Here is a 26,387-nt window from a genome sequence, read left to right as displayed (position 1 = left end):
AATGTTTAACTACCTATATATAACGACTGCTTTATTGTAATCGCCACCGTCCCACTTCACCCCGACACATCCAACATCCACGCCACAAACCCCATGATCGACACTGAAGTAATACCATCCCTTATTAACGGCACTACAAGATATATCTCACTAAGAGCTCCTTCTTTTTTTCTGACACCGACTCAATTCGGCGATTACATATAGCCATATAGGTATATACCTATATAAGGTTTTGAAATAGCTGCACAATAATAAAGTGCTTCCCAAACTACGGAAAATGTCTGATTCTAGTCGCAGCCTACAGATTTTTGTTCGTTGTAACATTACGTGTTTATGTTATTCCAGTTATGGCCCGAATAATATTTGCCGTTTTTATATGGTCAATGAGGTGTACATTACACGTGTGTTTATACAGATTATAATATCGTTGACCGTTCGCAATAATAATGAGTGTCGACCTTTCGATTATTATTATAAAGGCTTATAACTCAATATGTTAATGTTATATTCTTTATAATTTTAAATACAATAATTAAAAAAAAAATCATATAAAAATCAAATAGAAATAATAGAACAATATATAATTATTATAACATTACGTAAGTAATACGTACCTACATAATTTATGTACAGATTTATTATTTATATATTTTATATTCAGATACTTATTTCTTTTTTTACACAATATTAAAGTAGATAATATAATAATAATTGAATATCTTATAGAGCTTTTGTAAAGATATTTGGATTTTTATATGGAATTTACGTGCTTTCAAGTCAAAAATACGTATCGGTGGAATTTACAATGTAAATTTTACATGCTATAAATACAACCCTAAAATTGACTACCTGTAAATCGGTGGAGTTTACAATCGCCCGATATACCTATACAAGTATGATGCTCGACTAAGTCGACTAATAACAGTGATAATAGTGTATTTATTTCAAAGAACAAAACTTTTTGGCCAGCACGGCGGCACTTGGCAGAATCCAAGGTCATCCATTTATTTAACATAAAAAAATAGGGAATATCGTACCCCTGCTTATTTCGTAAGGGACATTGAGTAGGCAATAAAAATAAAATCAAGTGCCGTCGCGGTCACTTATTTTGCATTTATCTTATTAATTATTTTAATAGTGGAATAAATTATTCCATATTATTACTTTGAAAATATTTTTATTTTTTTCCTTTTGTTTCCTTTTAACGGTATGCACTTTTTGATTTGATTTTTTATTTATTTCTCTAATTCTAAAGAATATTCTTGTTTGAATAATTGAATTCATGACCTCATCAGGTATCAATGTATCATATATGTTGATTGTCAACATGCATCTTTTGTCATTGTCCTTAGCTTAGTTAAGTCCTGCTACTTTTTAATGCCATCTAAAAAATAAAAAACTTTTATTAAGTACCTTTGTGTTATATGAAAATGTTATGATGGTATTACCTTTGCCATTCATTTTTTTAAATAAGCTTTCAATAACTTTTCCAACGAATTTAGTTGATAGTTGAGTTAATGTACCAAATGATTTTGCTCTGATCCAGTCATTCAATTTATCGGTATTTGTGTCCACTAATTCAGGATATTTGTGTTGGAATTTGTTTGCTATAAAACCTAACATGTATACCTATAACTTATAAGACAGTCGTCTTCAAATATTTCATCTGGTGAGTATTCATTTTGAGCAGCTACCTAGAAATAATTATAATAATATGTATAATAAGATAATCTATGGCTTAGTAAGTATAATATATTGATGTTTTTAATTTTATTTCTTATATCTAGTTCATATTCATCTAATAATTGTATGAATGTCTCATTAATTTCATTATTTTCATGTTCACAAATAATATCTGCCTCTTTCAATATGTCACTCACAAAAACAGTAATTGAATCAATGAGGCAATCTTCAGATTGACTTACTTCTGTATTCCCATTTGATGTAAAAACAACACTACTATGTTTACTACACTAAGTTTATACTACACTACTATGTTTTACCTAAAATGTACCACCGTAGCCTGAAAATACATAAAAAATGGTAACCTTGTATACTTATCAATTAAAATAGTAAATTAAGAATATTGCAATTTGTTTTGATTATTTATATAATATTTTTATTTTTCATTAAGCATAAGATAAACTACTATTAATAGGGGTTACATGTAGTCATTAAGACTTCAACAAACATTTAGTGCTCATTATTTGCAGTACACTTGTTAAAATACCTGGTTCAATATTAAAGGTTGATGCATATTGTCTCAAAGTATTGAATCCTTTAATATTACATTTTAGTTAATACATTTTTATTACTGTATATATTATTTAGTTACATTTATAAGATTGTATGGTTTATTCATTTTACTTATTTATGTTATAGAATACCTGGTAATGGATAATTCAACTTATTACGAATATAACATAACAATAGACTTTTGGCGATACACTTCTCAATGCGATTTATGATGCTATATCTCCAGGTGAACATTGTTTCACTTTACCTTTTAGATTCATGATCATTTTTATCTGAGTCTCGCTAAAAGTGTTTGATGTGATAATTGTACAGCTTTTTCAATAAATTTATCTTCATAATTTCTTATAATGGATTTCAAACGTACATTTTCTTGCTCGACACTATTTAATTTCAACTGTAATTGATGTAATTTATCATTCAAACTATGGATACATAAAAAAAACAATTTAAAATGAATAATTAAATAATGATTTTTTAATCATATAGCAGGTATGTATTATAGATTATTATAAACTTTTTTTTATTTCTACAGATTGGTTTACTTCATGATAGCAGAACTTGATGGAACTGCATCACATTTTAGTACTCTAGAATAATTTAGAGACCATCCAAAAAGTTTTTTTATTTGTGATTTTTCAATATAATCTTATATTGAAAAATGTTTTGAACATACTTGTGCTACTTTATTTTTCAGAAAATATAAATTGTATTTTGTTATAATGTAATATGTCTAAATTTTATAATATTTACCTGTGCTTATATTTAAGTCTTTCATTTAGTTTGGTTTATCACATAATTGAACCCATTTTTATTAATATATTTTATTTTTTATAAATGAAAAATATCTTACTGAATCTATAATAGTTACATTTTATTTATTCTAAAATTAAAATAAAAACAGTATATTTCTGGTTAATTCTGTTTAGAGATAAAAAATGACTTACTATACATTTATAATTTTTGTATTAATATTTCTCATACCTTAATTTATTGTTGTATAGTTGTAATAAAAAATAATAATTTATTTTTTTATGCTTATAAATTTGAAACTGCGACAACTGCGTGTGTTAGCTTCATATAAACCATTTAGATTTATATAAAAAAAAAGTCCTTTTAATTATAATGATATTTATAAACAGTTCAAATTTGTCTATATTTATTTTAACATGATATAAAGAATAAATATGAGGTGTATAGTATAAATTAAAAAAATATAAAACATTTTTTCAATTAAATGTAAAATTGGTTTGTACAAATGAAAACTTATTTGGAAAATTGTCGGTACAAAAATAATATTACTGTATTAACTTTAAGTTAATCTATAGTTTTTATTCAAAATAATGAATGTAAAATACATATTTTTAGAAAATATTTGAATTGAATAATTGTATAAATATTTAGATATTTTTAAGAACTAATAATAATCCTTAGTCTTAATATTGATCTATAACATTAATTCGATTACTCTCTGTTAATATTATTATTATTTATGATCAACATTATATTTGTCTATCCTAATGTAATATAAATCAATGTAATTATATAACTTTACCATTTAATTTTGCCCTGCAATTAAGAACTGCACATGCAGGCATTTTTTAAAAATAATATAGATATATAGAGTTCAAAAATCACTTGACAGAGTAGTACAGTACCTAATTAAAAATAAATGAAGATTCTAGAGTAGACACATAAATAAAATACACCAGTCTTGTGAATTTAAAATATTTTTATTTTTCTGTGACATGTACAGACAGTTTAGCACAGGTAGCTCTATTAAGAGGACACTATATATATATACCCATGTGGGTATACTGTCAGTATTGCACACAGTAATTTCAGCATGGTAATTAGAGCGCACAAAAATTTACCATAAATGAAATCTTGACGTGCATCAAATATTAGATTTAAAAATATATAGCTAATCGGAAAAATGTCCGTGTATAGGTGCAACAAAAGTAGTTATTAATTATTATCTATTGGTGCCTAGATAATCGAGATAATCTGATATATAGGTAAAACTAATATAAAATAATTTAGTAAAATATTAATTATGATTGTACACTAACACTATACACTATACAAAGTTTTTCATCATAATCCTGTAGAACAACGTTTCCCGAACTTTTTTCCACGTACCCTTTTTTGGACCAAATATAGCCATGGTATCCTGCTGTGGTAGGACAACAAATTCTCATCAATAACGAATTTTCAAAAAAAAATTCTACAATGTATTACATATCAAAAACTGTTTCTATAACCACTTGGACTGTAATGATAGCCAAGGCCTAAAATTCCAAATTGATATACAATATAGTTGAGAATATTATTTGCGAAATATTTATTTTTTATTTTTTGATATCTTTAATATAAAAAAGTTCTTATTGTATTAAAATCAATTATTTTTGAGGTTTTTAAAATTTAATTGATAGTTTTATTAATGAGGAGGATGGGGATAAGCATGTTTAAAAAAACAAACCTGTATATACAATTTTATCTATGATATGATATTACAATACAAAACAATCACAAATTAAATTAATATAAATTGTAAATTATGTGTATTATTGTACATATTCAATGAATAATATTAATTATCAATATTTTGTTGAAGTTTATATTTATTTTGAAGCTGTAACAAAATGATATACCTAACCTGTCAAAATTAAACATTTAAATGATAATTTCATAAAAACCATTGACAAACAAAATCTAAAAGCATAAACTATAGAGTATAGAGTATTTATGACATCACGTCATATTGAATACTGAATATTATATTGTTACACTAGTTTGTTGTATTTAAAATGCATTATAGGCATTAGGCATTTATAGTGTCAAAATAACATGTAAAAGTTGGCTTATTAATTATCATTATGAGTGTGTAATTCACTTATAATGTACTCTGTAATTTGAAATAAATACAAGAAGGTATTAATATTTGGCTTTTCACATTCTTAAAGATCAACTGATTTTTAAAGATCAAGTTCGTGGATGAACTTTGCTGGATGTTAGAGTAAATACCATCATTGGGTGGCTTTTTTCTTCACTTAACAATTTTGTTCAGATCCATTTCCATTATATTTTAAACAATCGAGGTAATAAAGTAAGAAAAGTATTTATGTTGAAAATTACAAAGTAATCATTGTACACTTCTTAATTATTCAAATATGTATCTTTGTCAAACACAATGAAGTGGTATTCAGGTGGTGAGTATGTATATAATTGAGACACATATAAAAACAAGGTCAAAATTGAATTTATTTCAGAAAACAATAAAAATTAATTAATAAAAAAAAAAAATGAAATTTCGGATTAGACTTATAAATGTATGCATTTTCTAAAATTTAGATACCAATAAATTTTCATATTAGGGATGAATGAGTTACAAATATTTTCAAGGCTGTTTAGCAGTTTTCTCATTTTGTAATAATTTTTTTTTCAAATAAAAATATAATAATAATAATGAATAAACTTATTAATTTAACAAATCAAAAAATAAACAACAAAAACATTAATTAGATTATTTTTATACTTAACAAAAACAAAATTAACAGAACCTTTTCTTTGAAAAACTTTAAAAAAAAAAAAACTTTAAAACTTCAACTTTATAATATATAATTTTTAACTAATTTTACTTAACTAAAATTTTAAAGTCCCAAAACAATTGTCCTGTATTTCAAATAACAGTGACTTTACATAAAATATTAGGATGTCAAAATAAAAGAAACATGATATTATCTTACATTAAAAAAATAATTAAAAATATTATTTTTATTTTTCCTATAACAATTAAATGAAATACAATATCTTGTAATATATTTATCATTTAGAGCAGTATAAAATAGCAGCATTTACTGTTTATTGATTTAAGATATAGGTTGTTTAAAAGACTCCAATTATCAGGTGTAAATCATTTTGAAGTTTTAACCAATGAGATAAGGTTTTTTGCAATTTTTAACTGTAATAAAAGTGATGACTTTTTCTTTTTTAGTAACACAATAGTTCTATCGAGCTGCTCAAGTTCTCTTTTTTGATTTTTTACAATACTTGTAGAACGGTCAAATACTTCTTGTTCAAAAACTCTTGTTGGCCAAATATCACGTGACACACAATTCTGACCAGAATTCCTTTTTTGGACAGCTTTTGTTTGTGAAATATTGTGAGACTGACTATCCTTGTTAGCTAACTCTTTCGTAGTAGCTCTTGTTGATGCAATTTCACAATATTCATGATTCTCACTGGAATTCTTTTTAATATCTTTTATTGATAAAACATTACGAGACTGACTATACTGATCGGCAATTACTACTTTAGCAACTTTTGTTGATGGAATATCACAAGATTCACGATGCTGCCCAGAAATTACTTTTTGAACAGCTTTTGTTGGTGAAATATCACCAGACTGACTATTCTTACCAACAATTACTTTTTTAGTAACTTTTAGTGGTGAAATATTGTGAGACTGACTATCCTTACCAGCTAAATCTCTCTTAGTAATTGTTGTTAATGCAATTTCACGATATTCACGATTCTGACAGGAATTCCTTTTTTTAACAGCTTTTATTGGTGAAATATCAAGAGACTGATTATTCTTACTGGCTAACTCTCTTTTAGCAGTTCTTGTTAATGGAATATCACATGACTTACAGTTCTGACTAGAAATTCTTTTTTTAACAGCTTTTATTGGTGAAATATTAAGAGACTGACTATTCTGACCGTCAATTACTATTTTGGCCACTTTTGTTGGAGGAATATCACAATACTTACAATTCTGACCAGAAATTCCTTTTTTAACAGCTTTTATTGTTGAAACATTAAGAAACTGATTATTCTTACTGGCCAACTGTCTTTTAGAAGTTCTTATTAATGGAATATCAGATGAATTACAGTTCTGACCAGAAATCCTTTTTTTAACAGCTTTTATTGATGAAACATTACGAGACTGACTATTCTGACTGTCAATTACTATTTTGGCCACATCTGTTGGAGGAATATCACAAGACTTACGATGCTGACCGGAAATTCCTTTTTTAACAGCTTTTAGTGGTGAAATATCAAGAGACTGGCTATTCTTACCAGCTAACTTTCTTTTAACTGCTCTTGTTAATGGAATATCACAAGACTTACAGCTCTGATCAGAAACCTTTTTTTTAACAGCATTTATCGGTGAAATATGACCAAGCTGACTATTCTTACAAGCTAACTTTTTTTTAACAGCTTTTGTTAATGGAATATCACAAGACTTCAGGTTCTGACTGGAAATCTTTTTTTCAACAGCACTTATTGGTGAAATATCACGAGACTGGCGATACTGGCTAGAAATTCCTTTGGTAAGAATTTTTGGTTTTCCTAAAACAGAAAAATAGGTAACTTATACTGTGATTTATTACTTACAACTGACAATAATTATTCTACAGGAGTATCAACTCATAATTCTATTTTAAATTTGACTATTATTTTCTACTTAGAAATTATGTTGGTTTATGTATTAGGTATCACATTTTCTACAAATATAATAATTGGCTTCCATTATATAGTAAACATATTGGTAATTATTTAATAAAAGTGTCAAAGAAGGTCTTCCAAAAAATCTGGAATTATATTATTTACAAATAATTGTATAAAATGGTGGAATAATTCAAAACTAGTTGTTACATATTAGCATATTTGTTTATTATTTTTACACAAAATATAGTAGCACTCCATTTGTTTTATCTCTTTGATCCATGCACAACATAGGCATTTTATACTTAGTAGGACCAGAACTGTGTTTTCCCTATTAATATTAAATTGAATTCATCTATTACCAAACTTTAAGCTAAGAACATTACATATGTCTCTATTGTTTTTTAATGATATTTTACCAAAAAGTTATATAAAAATACATATAAATTATAATAATTTACTTGATAATTAGTAGTCATAACTTAAGTTACATATAAAATATTATTAATCCCGAATATTGACTGGCTTACATAATTTTTTTAAATATTAATATTCACTGCAGTTATTTATAAATATATAAGAAGTTCTATCGAGTTTCCTTTGCCTCATTCTTTTATACACACATTTTGAAGTTGTGTAGTCGAGGGATGAAAAACTTTTTTTGAAATATTGAAAAATGTTAGTGTTGTTATTAAAATCATACTTGTCCAAATATAATATGTAGTAGTTATGTATAGTTATAGTAGCACCAATCTAAATTTATTAGGATGTGATAAAATCCAAATAGTACCTACCCTCACCACAAATATAAAAAACTGTAATATAAAATCTGATAAGTCCCTTAAATGTATAGTAGATGACATTTCACTGAATAATTTACTATAATTTTATCTTAAATTAAAATCTAAAATAAGTCATTGTATACAAAAAATTATGTTTTACAGATGGATATCATGAAACGTATTAATGATATACCCAACTATTTGTTGGTTTGATCTAATTTTTAATTATCATATTTAAATTTAAACTAACTATTGTAATAATATAGATATTTAAATAAATTATAAAAAAATGTATATTGTTATACTGCCAGCCTGAACCATTATAATAACAATAATATGAGTTAATAAATTACTATCAGTAATTTATTTATTCATTGAGAATTGTTAGCTCAAACTAATTATTAGCATAAATATTTATTTTATAAAATAAATTATAAATATGATATTAATATAATTATTGTAATATTATTATTGTTATAATCTATCTGGTTTTTTTTTTTTTTTTAATTATATAAAAATAAATGTCCTTAAAAAATAATCTAATTCCTTATGAATAATATTATTTGAATCACTACAAACAAATTTAAATCTATAACCTACGAGAGGAAAAATCATTTATTTTGTAAATATTTCGTTATATTATATATTTTCAATATTATTAAATTTATGTAAATTTCCTTTCAATTATTTACGGTACTGTATTATCAAATTTGTTATAGTGAAAATTAAGTTTTGTAAACATTTATGAAAAAAATGTATACCAAAAATATTAAATTTCTGTGAATAAGTCAGTAAACACTTATTTGAAATAATTAGAAAATGCTTATTTTAATATTTGATAAAATTAAATTTCATAAATGTATTTATTAAAATTAATTTCAATACTTATAAATTATCAATTATGAAATCTAACAATATAATTATACCATTTTAAAGAGCCTTTTAAAAATATAATATCAAATGTTTAGTACAACTCAGTTTATCTGTAAAGCTATAAATGAAGGAAATATATTAATACAAAGTATAACTATGTATTAATGCCTAATGATTAAAGAATAATGAAAATTAAAATGTTGAAATGTATAAAGGATGTCGAGTAAGTATATTGCTGTATTTAAATTGTCTCAATTATGTGGTAACTCCCTATAACAGTGACCCATAATAAAAATTAGTTTTTAGTTTTTTTACATTTTCTAATTAATATTATTACCTATATTTTACTATAAAAATCTATGTATAAGCATAATTATAATATTATTATTATAAATAATAACAAAAAATAAAAAATAACTTCAAATAAGATGGTAGTACTATAATTATATTGGGTACTGGTCTAGTTAACCCCCGCCCAGAAGGCAATTCCCGGCCACACAGGTTTAGTTGACGCCTGCCACTTACATCTCTCGTATTTTCAATGTTATAAAATGTATAATATACTGATAGACTGAAGAGTGCAGATAAAAAAGGTATGAGATCATATTATACAGTATTTGTGTGAAATTCTCTAATCAGATATTTTAAGAATAATGTTAGGTAAAATCCGTGCTGTAAAATTAATGTTATAGTATAATAGCGGATGCCTTATACAACATTATGGAGCACTTACCTCAGTTATTCAGTCATCGACATCTGAATAACAAAAAAAAAAAAAATGAATTTCCCACAAATTTATAGTGATGTGCATTATGTTTCATCGGCAATAATTTTTTTGCAAAACGAAAATTCCATAAGACTTGGACCTGTGACAGTTTTTTAATATATTTTTATTTTGACTGCCTGAATTATTCTGTATAATCATAAATGTATAATGTATTATTATTCGTACATTTTTAAATAAATTATTGATTATTGATCATAACAATCGAGAGATGTATGTGGTGGGCGTCAATTAAACCAGAGTGGCGGGAGAATTGCCTTCTGGGCGGGGTTCAACTAGACCAGTACCTTATATTGTTATTTTAAAATGTTATTGTTAAACCTATATTACACTACAAGTTATTGATTTAATAATATTGTAAATAATTACCATGGTTAAATCATAAATGGGAGTCAAGAATAGTGTTCTAAATATTCAATTTTTTTTCTATAAATATACATTTTTTTTTCACAACTCCAATAATAAACTACTGACGACTAAATGTTTGACGATCGACAAGCAATAGCAGATGAGCCAGAAAAGTCAACTTTTTTAAACAAAATTATCAAAGAAAGTTACCAGATATAATTAAGTAACCTTTTTATTTTGTAGTGTTCACTATTAATGTTGATTAAGCTATAAAAACTAAATTATATATTAATTAATAAAATTATGTATTTCTCTTCTAATAATACATTTTGTTTTGTATACATTTTCAAAAATATTATATTATTTGTATCCATTAAATGTTTTATGTTTACAAGTACTTATATCTCAATTTTTTTTTTAAATTGTATTTACATTTTTAAGAGTCATAATTTCATAAAACAGTTAAGTTGTATATTTTATGCTAAAATAATTAATAACTAAATTATGTACTTTTCATTAATCAAAAAAATTAATTTCTTATGTGATATTGTTTATTTTCTAAAAATAAAAAAAAAAATTAGTCATGGTGACTATCAATATAAAGTTCAATAGAAGTTCTTTTATGAACTATAAAAACTTGTATTTTTTAATAAATTGTATAATTTAACTGTAGGCAAAGATTATAGGTATATAAAAAATAAAGTATACTTCAATATATATTTTATATTAGCATATCTGAATTTCATTAGACTATATGTGCAATACGTTCATAGACGGATCTACGGGTGTGCCAATACACACCCTAATATAAAGAGAAATAGTTAAATAATAATAATTAATAATATAATATATACACATTAATTTAATTTTAGTTTTTTGTAAGTAAAACTGAAAGTGTTCAGAATCAGTCTGAAATAATTAAATATTTAATAAAAGTAGATAATAATTACATGTATTTTTTTTATCAATAATATTGTTATTTTACATTATTAATGAAGCCTGTATATTTATAATTTAAATCACTACACTGTCTACAGTTCTACACATATTTGTTTATCGTTATTGTTAAATTATATTATTCAATGTCATTGTCGTCAACACGAAAACGTCACGGTCGGTCTCATAGTGGTGGTAACTATTTTAAGCAAAAAAATATTGCCTTTTCTTGGAAATCGACATCGCGCTGATAATTATAAAAAAATACTAATAATAATAATAATAATAAATAATAATAATACTTTTGGTAATTTGTATTTTATTTATTTTATAATTATTTAATCTGATGTGATTTGTTTATAGCCTCATTTCCTTTGTAATATAAAAATAAATACAAAAAAGAGCCGGGCACAATCAAAAAATATAATACTCTGGATCCGCCTTATGTATACATTATTAAGAGTTGATATTTACTACTATTGTAAATCTCAATATTATGTACCTAGTGCGTTTTATAGATGATTTTTTACAAAAAACTAGAAATATTAACACTGATACTATTTAATAAATTTATGATATTTAAAAAAAAGAAATTAAATCATTAAACCAGCGGTTACAAACTGTATGCAGCATTGTCTTAAAAGGGGCGCCACATTATCGTAGAAAGTTATCACCCATCCCATTAATTTAATACGTACAAATCATATATATCTAAATCTTAATATAACTAATATCTTATGACTTATGTATTACAAATTTTTCTGGTTTTTAATTTTTTTTTGGGAGGGGAACCATATTATAAACCCTTTATTTCACAAAAGGGCTCTGCAATCCAAAAAAGTTGGGGAACTGCTGCATTAAGATTTTAAGAAATCAAATCACATTTATGATTACATTACATTTTCTAACTGAAGAAATAAATTCAAAAGATTAAAGTAAAGAGGAAAGTTATAAAAACTTTTAAAACACACATAAATATGTGATTCTATAAATACTTAATATAAATAAAAGTAAGACGAAGAAGACAATAAGACTGATTGATCCACTAAATCATGTTTGAAAGAATCCATGTACAATTTGTGCGTAAGAACGCCATAATAATTCCTATTGAGAAATATAGGAAATCTACTACTGTTAAAATGGATAAGTGTTGTAGGTATTTATTAAAAATATTGTAAAATGTACTAACTGGATACATTTATAGAACTACAGAAACAATACATCATAATACATTACATTTTTATTTACATAATATAAATTCTTAAATACATTTTGTACTGTATTTTTACAAGAGGTTATTATTTTTAAATTTTCATTTTTATTTGTAGATTGTTTTGTAAATAGTTTTCTCAATTAATAAAAAAATGATAGAGTACTTGCTATTACATAAAAATCTAATTATTACACCAATGTATAGTGTTATAACGTTACAAGCAATACACCCTAACCAAATATTATACTGCTCACTTACAATCTACTCACTGTTTGACACAAGTTTATTTTAAAAGAATTAAGTTATACTGCTAATCACCTACACCTATTTATGAAGATTCACCGGTGATACAAAAACTTAATTGGTAGCACCAATGTTATAATTGGTCAACTAATCAACAATAATTACTAAAAGAAATAAATATAAAAATATAATACCTTTCACATTTTTAGCATGGCCTTTTTTAAAAATTGTTGGTATGGCATCAGAATGAAGCCTGCGCCTTATTACACCGGATGTGAAATATGACGGCTTAAAATGAAATGAACATATTTTATGGTTCGATGAGACTTCTTCATTCCTTAATCCACACTGGTTGAGCCAGATTTTCCGTTTTTTTGGACACATTGGAAATCTAATATAAAATATTATACAACTGAATAAAGTTAAGACTGGCGTATTTTTCTTTGTATTTATACAATAATACTTACTTGTGTAAAGACATCTTAGAGCTGGTTTTGAGCATTGGTTTTAGACACAGAATACAAACTTTAGACATATTTAATGATTTCCGAGTTCTGACTAATGAAACAAAATAAGATCATTAAAATGATTGTAATTTATGTATAAAATTTGAGTTCCATAATTAATCATTGCATGGAAAAAAAATTCTTAGCACAATATGAAGCTTATATTTCTAATAATATATTAAAACTAAGATTTAGCATTTATCGAATATATATTTAAATGAATCAAAAAAAAAGAAAGGAATACATGATAATATTATACAAAAATACAAAGTAAAAATTAAAACTTCCACAATTTATTTTTATTTTTCAGTTGACATGTTAATTTACCCTTATTACTTATACTATAAATTTTGATAGTTCTTATAACCTAAACTGAAAACTCTGTTAAGAATGTTTTAAAAACATCCATATTTTCAACATCATTTTAAACCTACATAAGAAAATTTGATACCAAATTTGACATGTAAGATTTAGTTAAATTTTTCATATAAAACAAGTTTTTTTTCCTGAAAATTTTTTGAATTGATTTAAAAATTAAAAAAAATATATGTTTTAATGTATTTCAGGGCAATCAAATCATAAATAATAATTATTTTTTAGAAAAAAAATAAGTCTTATTTGAAGAAAATAGTTTTTAAGCGTTAAGATGTTAATAATATTTGACTATACTTCTTCACCTAAATGTGAAATTCTGAAGTATTAAATAAATAATATGAAAAATATTTATAATGTATTACAATATTATTTTATGTCCCTTAAAAAATATTCAAATGTCTGTATCATTTTTTTCAGATGCCATTATTATTATGGTTAATATGACAGCAGCAAAGATGGTGATATTCCATGTATTTTTTTAACATAAGTTCAAAGTTTGAATGCTTCTCATAAACTATATAAAATTTTGTTTAAGTAATTGAATAGTGAGTAAGTACACAAGAAGGAGTATTAATCATATAGATACTTTTTTCGTTAAAAATATAATAGTACATTTCTCCTACTGAATAATTAAATCGCAATTTTAGTAGGGTAACATTATGTTTAACGTGTTTTTGTGGGTAAAGCAAGAACTGTAACTGATTATCTTAAATGATTAAAGTTGGTCATAATTATTACTAGACTCAGGTAAGTATTAAATTATTAAAATAGAAATAGAATTTGATTAGGATAAATTTTAAATATCATCTTCACCTAGATTGAAGTATTTGATAGAAAACAAGTGTGCGGTAGACCACATTTATTATTTTATATTAAACTATCATATTATTAAATTTATCATGTCATAATACTATTGTAATTATCTTAAACCAATAATATTACTTTATTTTTGAGAATGCTCTTTTTAAACTAGGGTTTGATATAACTGGTTCAGTATGACTGTTAGAAACAAATCTATGAATAAAAATCAATCTATACTGATAATGAATATTCACTATTGAATCATCATATTTATTACACAAATGAAAGAATGTGTATGAATTTAATAGAAAAAAAAGAAAATTAAAATATTAATTTCATCTTTATTATGCCTTTATAAGTACTGGCCAAGGTCGTAACAAAAACCAGTAACACTCCTGTCAGAAAACCTATAGGCTATAATGCACCCCCTTATTCAATATGATAATAATAAATGATAATTTATTTTTATTTTTGTAATTAATCATATTTAATTACAATAACTATAATTGTGCCCCTAGCAAAAGCTCTCTTGCCAGTGTCTAGCTACAGTCTTAGTACTTACTAGGTACCCACGTATGATGAATATTATTAGGTAGTGTATTGATGTATTATACAGTATTGCTGAGAATATTTATATCTATAACTACTGCAAAAACTTTGTAAATAGCAACAATCAACTCATAAACAATAATTATTAGAAGAAAATGAATAATACCTTTCATGTTTTTTAATGGCATATTTGTGATTTCAGCATTGATTTTTCTTAAAAATGGTTTGGCATCAGAATTAAGACTGCGCCCCTTATTATGTAGGATGTGAAATTTGACGGCTTAAAATGTAATGAACATATATGGTTTGGTAAGACTTCTTCGTCTGTTAATCCACACTGGTTGAGTCAGATTTGCCGTTTTTTTGGACACACTAGAAATCTAACACAAAATAATATACAACTGAATTTAGTTAGGCTGGCGTATTTTTTACTTACAACTATAAACGATACTTACTCGTGTAAAGATATATTAGAGCAGCAGAATTTGAGCACTAGTTTCAGACACAGATTACAAAGTTTGATATTTTTGATGATTATCCAGTTATGACAATTGTAAAAATAAATTAGTTCATTGATCTAGAGTAATGACGCGTTTAAGCTACGGTGAAGTCTGAATTAAAGCATAGATCGATTTAGTTTGGTCATTTACCTCGATTCGATCTCCAAAAGCATTGCTGACTTACACTAAACAAGTATAATATTCACTTTTACAACACTTGAAAACAGTTGTTTATCGGTAAAACTGAACACTGAAGGATAAGTACCTACGGAAAATTTAAAATGTAAGATATTAAGCACGTCTAACGCCTGCACATTTGTTAATAATATCACAAAGTCCGCTAGGAGCGCAGGGCACATACGGCATACTTGTCGGAAACTCGGCGATTTCACTAATTGCCAAGATACCGAACGCCTTTAATTCACATTCGAAATAATTGCAATCAATTAGACAGTTCATATATTTAGTTTAATACGAGGCCGGCCGTAGATAGTACCACGGACATGGATAATATATATATATATATATTTATTATATATAATCTGTGGTGCAACCACCACTATCATTAATCGTGATATGGGGTAATACCACAGATATAAAGTCTATAAACTTTACTATACTTTTTTTTATACTGTATATCTGTGGGTAATACATTACTGTAACATTTTATTAAACCGAAAATACCCACAGTTTATCAGTGTAATAACACTGATTATATAAAATATAATTTTATATATATATATTATTATTTTTTATATATTTATTTTTTTTGTATAATCTGTGGTAATAATAATAATTATAATAATAAACAATTACACGGTATCAGCAATACCAACTGCAACAGTCCTCTCCTACAAGTTAATAAAAATTATATTTAGGAGAAGTATTGGTGCCCTTATCCTCCCCTAGTTTGAGTAGTAGTCGAATTAAGTTTTTTGTGAGTTAAATAAAACTAGCGCGTATATTGTATAATAACATGAAACTTTTGTTACCAGATCAATAACCATACAATATTGTAATAAGGTTATACATATTATTTTATTAACTTATAAAATTGCCGCATTGCGCGTAAAAAAAAAAAAGATAATATTAATATTACGTCGCCGCTGCCCATAAATCATAATATACCGCGTAGTGTGTTTCACTAACTACTTATATTTATTTAGACGACCGGAGAATGGAATTTATTGTAAAATATGAGATATGAGAAACCAAAATATTATGTACAAATGTACTGAACAAAACGTATGAATATTGATTACCTGTTGACTGTTAGTTTATACATTTGACATTACAAAGTATCAAGCCCAGATTAATGTCCATAGACGGCCATGGCACCGGAACAACAACGAATATCAAACAATAGTGGGTCTCTGGCGGATAGTACGATTTTCTTTTTAATCAGAGATATTTAGATACAAATATACAATGCATTAACTGGCTATCTTTTCGTATGCGCTCTACCATAGATTGCGGTCTGCCTGCAATTACGGCACGCTTGTCGTAGATAATATGCGCTCTACTACCTTAATTTATCTTTACTATCGTTACTTAAATGCCAATAAAGATTATTACTATCTTTTGATGTAATTTTTGTTCGTGTATTTAGTCATTGACCGACAATTCTTGGGTTTACACGGTTTTCATTATATTTTATTTTATTTTTCAAAAAAGACGAGACGGTGACAAACGGTAAATATTTTATAGCATTTTATACAATACATTATAATTTATAATTGTTTGCTACATTTGATATGGTATAACACTTGACTCATAGGTTAATTATTTATTTAATTTTACGTGTGTTATTTATTTTTTTTTTTTACTTCTTTTATTGAATATGGTTTTTATAACTTTTCCTATAGGCTAACTATATCGATAATGAATAATATAATTACTACGCTGTCGTAATATCATAGAACAATAATATAATGGTGATATAGAAAATATCGTCTATTTTTAGCTGAATGATAATGGTGAAGAAATGGGATTTATAGGAATTTAGAATATTGTGAATACCGTCGATTACGTATTTACGACGGTTGAAACAGCTATATTGTTAGACCCACCACCCACCCCACCCATCATAAAAAAAAATTAAAAAATGTTTTTAAGATAAAATATATTTATTCATTTAAATAATAATGCTTTTTTTAACACATCAGATGATCTTTGAGGACACCCACCACCCCTCAAACTGAGGCACGTGCCTCAAATATAGTCCTTCGTCACGCCTCTGATATAAGGTATGACATATACTTGTATTTTGTATAGGTAGTGCAATAATAGACAAATAGTTATCTTTATAAAACTGTAATTCTCTGATACAGTAATAGTTGTTCTCTGAACTTAAAAAAAATATTTATATGAACTTAGAAATGCATACATCTAACATATTTATTTTTTTGACGAAGAAAAATATTTATTTTAGTAATTCTCTGAGATGCTAACTCAACGGAGAACAGGCAACATTTAAAAAAACAATAATACACTATATATTTAGGAAATAGATACTTTTATATTTATTACCGATATTAATATGTCATATTCTCATATTACTCATATTTATCACTCAATCACGTCTGTGTTATGGTGATATAATACATATAGATATCAATTTGGAATAATCAATACTTCATACACTATGAATCATACATCAGTGGCGTCATTTGGGGGGGGGGCAAGGTGGGCATTTGCCCCCCCCCTTGTCATTAGCGGGCTACTATCGGGCCGGTCGATATGGTGCCAGTTTTGGGCCACAAGCCCGCAAAAATGATTCATCACATTCATGTCATTGCTAAATAGAATATAACCATGATTCGTGGCTCCTACTAACACGCAAATAAGTAGAAGAAATCAAAGACCACTGACTTTGAATAAAAATCTTAATGACTTTTTTGTGCAATCAACAATAGGACATAATTCTAAACGGTGCATTGCTACTGATGAAAATTTACAATCAAACAATCCAAAATATTTGTTTTATACTGCAATTGATAGGTAATTTGTACTTTATAAGACATTATTTAATAAGTATTAACTTTTAACTTATAGACTGTTAACTTTCAACTGTATCAATATTTTTATAATTTTAACTGTTTTAAGTTACTTTTAACTAAAATACATAGTAATGTATGGCAGTTAGTGATAATTTTGCACTTATTTTTGTTTTAAGGTCTGTAAATGAGTTGAATCAACGCTTCAGTGACTGCAGTGGTGTATTTTGGTTGATTTCTCCGGGGGGGGGGGGGGGGGGGGGTGTCAACATTTATTGAACCTCAAAAAAAAATTTTTAGTATTATTTAATAATGTAAAAAGACATTGAATTAATTTTTTAACAAATAATATGTTAGGAATTGACAAGAAGTTGTACATTTGATAAAAATAGTATACTATAAAATAAGTGACAACATTAATATCCAATATATTAGGACTTTTTTTTAAATGTTGGGGGGTGTCAAGACATGGAGGACACCCTCCCAAAATACGCCACTGAGTGACTGTAATAATGCTATTGTTTTAACTTGCTCCGTTTTTCTTTCCTCTAGTCCTAATTACTTTAATCACAATTGTTCTTTTTTAAAAACTTTCCTTAAACACTATCAACATTTTAACATTAATAGCCTCATGCTTGAATCTAAATTTCAATCTGCTAAAGCTCTTATACAAAATTCTAATACAAACCAAAGTAACAACGATATTTTTTCTATTTCCAAAATTTTAAACAAAATTCCTAATGCTTTTCCAGAAACTTTAAAAATCATAACTATCCTCTTAACTTTACCCGTTTCAACTGCCTCAAATGAACGTTTCTTTTCTTCGCTTAAGCTTGTTAAAACGCATTTAAGATTGACAATGGGCGATGAACGGCTGAGTGATTTATTAGTGATAGCTGTGGAGAAGGAAACTGCTTCACTGATAAATTTAAATCAAGCTGTTGATATGTTTGGATCTATGAAAACAAGAAGATATCCTGTCACTGCCTAGCATTTAAGTAACTTTTAAAAAACTTTTATTAATGATAAATATATAATAAAGTATTGTATGTTTTATTTTATTTTTTGTTAATACCATTAACTCATATTTGATGCAAATAAGACATAAATTGGGGTAAAATTCCGCTTAGAATATGTCATCATATAGTAGCTAATAGCATTGAGCATATATTAATTACTCAATGCTAAATACTAATAGGTAATATAGGGTATCCCTCTACATATTATATTTTATATACCTATGTATTAATTAGTCATTGTTATCTTTCAAAAAAAATGTGTTATTTATGCCTAAAGTAACCACAGTTATCACAGATAACTAACTAGACACTAGTATGTAGGTATATAATTGTGTAAGATGTAAGAAGACTGTTTGTACTGAGATAAAAATGTAATTGTTAGCGAGTGGTTTTTTTTTTAAATTATGGCCTATGGGCCGGTCAAAATTTTAGCCCCCCCCCCCCTTTCAAAACCTGAAATGACGCCACTGTAATACATACTTATCTTATGTTTTATATTTGAAGATGTGTTGTATAATTTTTATTTCTATGTCAAATTGATGAGTTATAACTTATGTAAATTACAAAAACAAACATTTTTTAATACATGTATCTATTAATATTAAATACTATACTAAATACATATTTCTTAGTTCAATTTTTGTGGCCCATCCACAAAAAAAGTTTTGGACACACCACTGAGTAGAATATAATTTTTCTATGATGTATAATTTTCATTTTAAATCAAAATGTTAATTTGTGTATGAATAGACCAAATAATGGATATATATTTAATACTAAATTATCAAGAGAAATTTACATATTAGTTATCAATAACAGTTTTACTCGAGTGTGAACAAATGTTTGCAGGATTTGGGTAAGGTCATAAAAAAAATAGTAAAATTGAACATAGTTGATAATGTCTACACAAGAATACAACATATTTTTTGGGCTAAAGGTGTACATCATGTACTATAATATTAGCATTGTGCAACTTTATAAAAATGTATTTATTTTTGTACTTATTTTTGAATATAGGTTAATTTTTAGTAAATATTTTGTGATGTGAAATTCTTTAACATTGTATGTAAATTACATATTCAAATAAAAAAATATTAAATTTACCAATTCAGGTTAATACAAATTCCATAGCCCAATTTTTAAAACTTATGGAAAATAGTGAATTAAAACCTAACTTAATTATTAAAATATAAAATAAATTCTCAATGTTATCATCAACAAATTTTACAAATGTTGAAGTAGTTAGTCTAGATGTTGCAGTGTTTTTCTTTATCTGAATGTAACTAAATAAATCAACAAAAAATATTAAATTATTTATAAAATTGATTAATTTTTAACAAAAAAATAATTATACATATAAAATTGATTTTGTTGTCTATTTAAAAATGTAATTATATTAATATTAATTCATTCTGATATTAACTTAAAAAGATATCAGGTGAAGTGTACTGATGTGACTGATTAAACAAAAATAACAATTTGCATCTGTTCATTCAATCTAGTTATAGATATTTGAATTAAAAGTGAATAATATACTAAATGCAACTGAAATTTAAAATAATACAAAATTAATTTTCAAAAAATAAATAAAAATTATGATAAGCATCCAATTATTTATTTTATAAAAAAAATCATCCTTGCATAATTTATTGCTTAGTCTATTTAAAGATTAAATTATAATATAGAAATATATGTATTTTATTCTTTTAATCCATATTAATTTATAGTCTTCAGATATGTACCTAGTAGCAAGCAATATAAATTTGCTATAATTGTTAGTAAAATTGAAGTGTTTATTCTTATAGTTCACTGTTATTTTTGATTGATTATACAAATTCTAGTTATTGCAACTGAAGTAAAATTACATTTTTTTATCTGTGGTTATTATTTATAAAAGAAAATTCATACTTCCATAATTAATTGTTTAGTCTGTTTTAAGATTAAAATGTAATATAGAAATATGTATATTTTATTCCTATATTCTATATTAATGTATTAAGTCATCAGATTTGTATTAATAGCAAGCAATATGAATTTCCATTAATTGCTGGTAAAATTGAGCTATCATCTGTTCATATTAAATCGTTATTTTTATTAATTGCAACAATTCTACTATGTAATTGCCTTTAACCATGGTTACTTATTATGCAGGTATAAATAATATAAATCATTGAATAATAAAAAAAAAATTAACATATTAATTTTGGATTAAACTTACCAATAAATTATAATATACCTAAATAAAGTTGTCCGCAAAGTATGATCTAATTTTCTCATATATAATAGTGTTGTTTGGGTAATTAAATTCAAATTGATTAATCAAAATAAAATATTAAAACATTATCAACAAATATACATTTCAATAACTGATTTAACTTTATAAATAAAATATTACATATAATTTAGTATTTACTTACCATGTATTCGTTGATTAAAGGACTAAAGGTTTAATGAATAATAATCAATATTCAATAATTGAATGATGAGAAATTTTTACATTAATCATATGCTTTCGGAAACAATTTATTGTTTATGAACCGTTAAGGCGTTATTTCAACTTTATTATTATTACTCTGTGTTTCTAAATTATCTGCAAACGTAATAAGTGATAAGACCATATACTATAAATTAGTAACCACCGCTACATTATGTAACTATCATGGTGGTAAATTGTAAAATTTGTAACTTTTATACTTTATAGCTGCAGGCTTAACGTTGTTCATCGACTCTCGATGTTCTGGTGGAAGTGGGGATAGGATAAGAATGCCCAATTCATGATATAACTATTGTACCTACTTGTTGCTTGTTAATTATTATTGCCTTTTATTTTTTTTTAAATTATCATCGATCATGGCCGTTAAATATATTGCTAAATTGAGATAAGATTTTATAATTACTTCTAATTTTTACTGTTGTGTTTGATAAATTGCCCAGTAGCAGTAAATTGGACGAATATTTATACGTTTATAAGTCGAAAACGAATTAAGTACTCAAATTAAATACTGTAAACGTTATAATTATTTTTTTCTATATGTTTATAGATTTCCGTGATTGGAAATAGGTATCGTCATTTCAAAATCGAAAGTTGATAGTGATTTTTCAAATAAGGGAGGCAGTTAAAATTATCAAAATCATAACACAGTGTAAAATAAAATCTAGAAAATTAAAAAAAAAATATTATTTTAAAATTCCTAATATTTACCGAGATATTGACTGGTTTATGATAAAAAAAATCACTCAGTATCCTGTTCAAACGTTGTTGTCCCCCGCCGAATAGTGCGCAGGGGTGTAGTATACTAGTATACTACACGGCAAATATACAAATAATCGACTGGATTGGAGGCAAAGTTGTTGTTGCCTGACTGCGAGACGACGAAAACCAGTCGTCACCGATTACGGTAGTTTTTAAGTTGAACTGAGTACCTATACCTAGTAAAAGAAAATCGTGGAGCGGAGACAGTTGCCTGTTAGCATGCCCATAGCCCGTGTATGTAAATAATACCTACTACCGTGAACAAAATCGGGTTTAGTCGTAATAATCAAGGATAATAGAAGTAACTACTTATCATAATATTATGGACATAAAAAAATAAAAATAAATACATTAGCAATACATTCTTACTTTACATTTATTTTTATATGTTATATCTTGTACATGCGTACGAAATATTGAATAAGAACTAGCTGGTAATGGAAATATTTTAATCTACAAACATTATAATTACCTAATTAAATATAAAATACAATTTAATTATCCAAAAAAGTTTCCAATTTCAGTCAAGGACTTGATCAAATATCTTTCTGTACACTGTCCAAACCAAACTGCGGTAACGGGAGTTCCATCGTTTCAGCCTCTTTCTTCATGCTGTTGAATGTATTTTATTTTTTTCGTAAGTGTTTGTGAAAATAAAGTTAAGTAGATTTCTACTCATCGTCATCACTAACGATTGGATTGGTCGATGGACATCCATTTGAGATGGCGTATTCTAAGCATCTTGTTTGATTAGCGTACTTCGCCATTTCATATGTTAATATGTCCCAAGGACAACCGTTGAGATGCAAGTACTTGAGAACGTGTAAGTGTCCATTTTTTGCGGCTATGGCACACGTTCGTTCATTCCACAAACAACCATTATCATGCGCGAAAATTAAACAGTCGAGATGTCCAAATTCTGCGGCGTAGGAGCACAATATGTCTGTCGGCCAAGGGCATCCATGACTAAAAGCATACTGTAGACATTCTAAGCTCCCAGAAGTAGCAGCGTAAATGCACGTAATTTCATTCCACGGGCAACCTTGTTCATGTGCATACCGGAGACAATCAATTTGTCCACAATGTGCAGCTTCGGCGCACGTCGACTCGTCCCAAGGACAATTATTGGCCCTAGCATACATTAGGCAATCCAATTTACCTGAATGTGCAGCTTCTGAGCACGTCAATTCATTCCATGAGCATCCATGCTCATATGCAAACTGGAGACTTTTTAAGTCCCCAAATGTGGCAGCTCGGGTACACGTAAATTTGTCCCATTCGCATCCGATGTGGTGGGCGAACTGAAGACAATCGAAATGCCCGTTACTTACTGCAATTGTGCATAAATATTTGAATTCACGATTTCTGCATATGGACTTCACCTTGCTGAACATATACATCCTATTGGCATTCGGATTGAAACGACCATCTTCACTATTTACCTTAACGATGTCTAACAACAATTTACAACACATTTTAAGATCAATTAAAGGAACATCTTTATTATCATAATATTTTTGCTGCTCAGAGGAGCGGCAAGCGTGAAACGCCAATTTGGACAAGCTAAATACGCCTTTTTCATCGTTAGCCATAGTCGTACTAGCTGTAAGCTTCGAATAATTCACGGCTAGAAGTGGTTTTGTATGTCTTGTAAATATAAAAATCGAAATGTTAAACGACAGACGACCTCAAAATTACGCAAAATCCACGATAGCGATCACGAATGATGAATAAGTGGAATGACGCGATTTAAGAATCAAGAGTATTGAAATAGGAGTCACAGCACCCGATAGAAGCGACACCAACAAAATCACACTGTTGACTGTTGACTAAAAAATATTTCAATTGACCTCGACGTAATCTAGTCACTGACTGATGTTGTAACCGTATCATCATTCAAATCCACATTAAAACACGTACCAACATCATGATGTAAAACCTCCGCTGCCAACTTCATACCGGAAAAAATTAATCAGCTGTTTGATTTTCACTTCTGTTATGTTCACGATGCTCGATATTAAATTTAAAATTAGGTTATATAATCATGACAGAATAAGCTAACAAATTGAATAAAAACAAAAAGTATGACGTATACTAATACTTGTAATACTAAAATCAGTTTCTAAATGTCATAATCATAGATAATACATAATGGATAGGCCATATTGGTTTCAGACGTTCTTCGATTTTCTGTCTCACTCAGCAAAAGAGTTTACAATCCATGATTTTTCAAAAATATCCTTCTATGAAAATTAATTGAAATTTGAATTTTTTATAACAGAAGTGAATATGTCGTAGATATATAGTCAAAACAGGCATAATATGGTCAAAGAATTTAATTTTTATGCAATTTCACTATCCGCATAGACACTAAGCCAAATGCCTAGTAATTTAATAAAATGACTAGGCATTTAACCAAATGCCTATTTAAAGTCAGGCAAATAATAAAAATGAAACATTTTGTATTATTTTAATGTTTTTTGGGTTAGGAAATTAATAGTATACGAATTGAATCCGAGGATTATTTTGAGTAAAATATAAAATCAACCGTCCGAGTCCAGACAAAGCGGAAATTATGCCACACAGCCGTGTATCTTTTAAAAGACAAAGAAAAAGAAATTTAACATCAAATGCAGCTGTTGCAATCAAACAAAATAAATAGATTTGAATATGTACAATGCTTGTCCCATACATTTTTACCAATATAAAGAATTATAAATTATTATCATTATCTATATTTATTAAATTATACACAATTAATTATTCATACTGTATTATACCCCTATATTATTATATATTTATATTATAAAATATTTAAAAAAAAAAAAAAAACATTTTTAACCATACCTATAGAATTATTTGCTACAGATAGTCCTAAGTCTGTAAAAATGGGAAGGAAAATGTTTTTGTTTTTTTAGTTTGACGGGACTCAGTTAGTATTAAAACATGTACTCAATTAGTATTATACCTAAAATTTCACTAGACTCAATTGGTATATACCCTAAAACAACCCGGGACTAAATTCCAAGCCTGGGCAAGTTAATGATAATTTTTAACTGAGTTAAGTTAAGTTAATGGAAAACATTTTAAAAAGTTTAAAGTTAATAGTTAATCTAATTCTTTTTTTAACTCAGTTAAGTTAAAAGTTATATGAACATTTTCAATTAACTTATTAACTTAAGTTAAGTTATTATTTTTATTTTTATATATATATAATATCTATATAAATAATAAAAATCCTAAATATTATTGACCACAGGAAATAGCCAATAGCTTTTCTATATATAGGTATTGAATTAATATAATTATGTAGTAAGTATGAAAAAAATACAAAATTGAAAATGCCGAAACAAATACAATCTTTTGATTTATTAACACATTAATACAGACAACTGACAAGTATTATACATTTTTTTTAAATTATTAAATAAAAATAACATGGTATTTAAGAATGTACTCTGAATACTTTTTCAGGAAACTAAAAGTCTAAAACTGTTTGAGAATA

At 26.5% G+C, this 26,387-nt stretch overlaps 2 protein-coding genes and 2 long non-coding RNA genes across 6 annotated transcripts in view; 1 reads left to right on the top strand and 3 right to left on the bottom strand.

Annotated features, from left to right (window-relative positions):
- Window positions 1-1,264: 1,264 nt before the first annotated feature.
- LOC149062507 (uncharacterized) lies at window positions 1,265-1,688 on the bottom strand. The gene is made up of 2 exons (XR_016189965.1): window positions 1,449-1,688; window positions 1,265-1,384 (listed from the first exon to the last, which is right to left on the bottom strand). It is a non-coding gene; the product is annotated as an uncharacterized LOC149062507 (long non-coding RNA).
- Window positions 1,689-5,493: 3,805 nt separating this feature from the next.
- LOC107164357 (uncharacterized) lies at window positions 5,494-16,999 on the bottom strand. 3 transcript variants are annotated; one of them, XM_089218160.1, is made up of 7 exons: window positions 16,877-16,999; window positions 15,765-15,879; window positions 15,570-15,691; window positions 15,281-15,494; window positions 13,351-13,441; window positions 13,078-13,295; window positions 5,494-7,608 (listed from the first exon to the last, which is right to left on the bottom strand). In XM_089218160.1, exons 4-7 carry the CDS (start codon window positions 15,300-15,302, stop codon window positions 6,170-6,172), a joined length of 1,770 nt encoding a protein of 589 aa, XP_089074286.1. In that variant the 5' UTR covers window positions 15,303-15,494; window positions 15,570-15,691; window positions 15,765-15,879; window positions 16,877-16,999; the 3' UTR covers window positions 5,494-6,169. The 3 variants fall into 3 exon arrangements, with proteins under 3 accessions (XP_089074286.1, XP_089074285.1, XP_089074287.1); XM_089218159.1 differs by having other exon boundaries at window positions 15,570-15,879; XM_089218161.1 differs by lacking the exon at window positions 16,877-16,999 and having other exon boundaries at window positions 13,078-13,274; window positions 15,570-16,046.
- A 232-nt stretch (window positions 17,000-17,231) lies between these two features.
- LOC149062506 (uncharacterized) overlaps window positions 17,232-26,387 on the top strand; it is a 27,483-nt gene continuing 18,327 nt past the window's right edge. The window contains exon 1 of the long non-coding RNA XR_016189966.1: window positions 17,232-17,306. This is a non-coding gene — a long non-coding RNA (uncharacterized LOC149062506). The remainder of the gene's footprint in view (window positions 17,307-26,387) is intronic.
- LOC107164350 (uncharacterized) lies at window positions 23,554-24,614 on the bottom strand. The gene has a single exon (XM_015512147.2). It carries the CDS (start codon window positions 24,472-24,474, stop codon window positions 23,554-23,556), a length of 921 nt encoding a protein of 306 aa, XP_015367633.2. The 5' UTR covers window positions 24,475-24,614.

This window comes from Diuraphis noxia, unplaced genomic scaffold (genome assembly GCF_037042655.1).
Source record: "Diuraphis noxia isolate RWA-SAM2 unplaced genomic scaffold, SU_Dnox_SAM2 contig0001, whole genome shotgun sequence".
NCBI lineage: Eukaryota > Metazoa > Arthropoda > Insecta > Hemiptera > Aphididae > Diuraphis > Diuraphis noxia.
The sequence above is the reverse complement of the archived record's forward strand: the minus strand, read 5'-3'. Positions and strand labels throughout refer to the sequence as shown.

Coding starts and splice junctions, on each gene's coding strand:
- LOC107164357 (XM_089218159.1), bottom strand. CDS start 15,302: ATGCCATTAAAAAACATGAAAG. Junction 13,296..13,350: donor TCTAAGATGTCTTTACACAA/GTAAGTATTATT, acceptor AACTTTATTCAG/TTGTATAATATTTTATATTA. Junction 7,609..13,077: donor CCATGCTAAAAATGTGAAAG/GTATTATATTTT, acceptor TTTCTGTTTTAG/GAAAACCAAAAATTCTTACC.
- LOC107164350 (XM_015512147.2), bottom strand. CDS start 24,474: ATGGCTAACGATGAAAAAGGCGTATTTAGCTTGTCCAAATTGGCGTTT.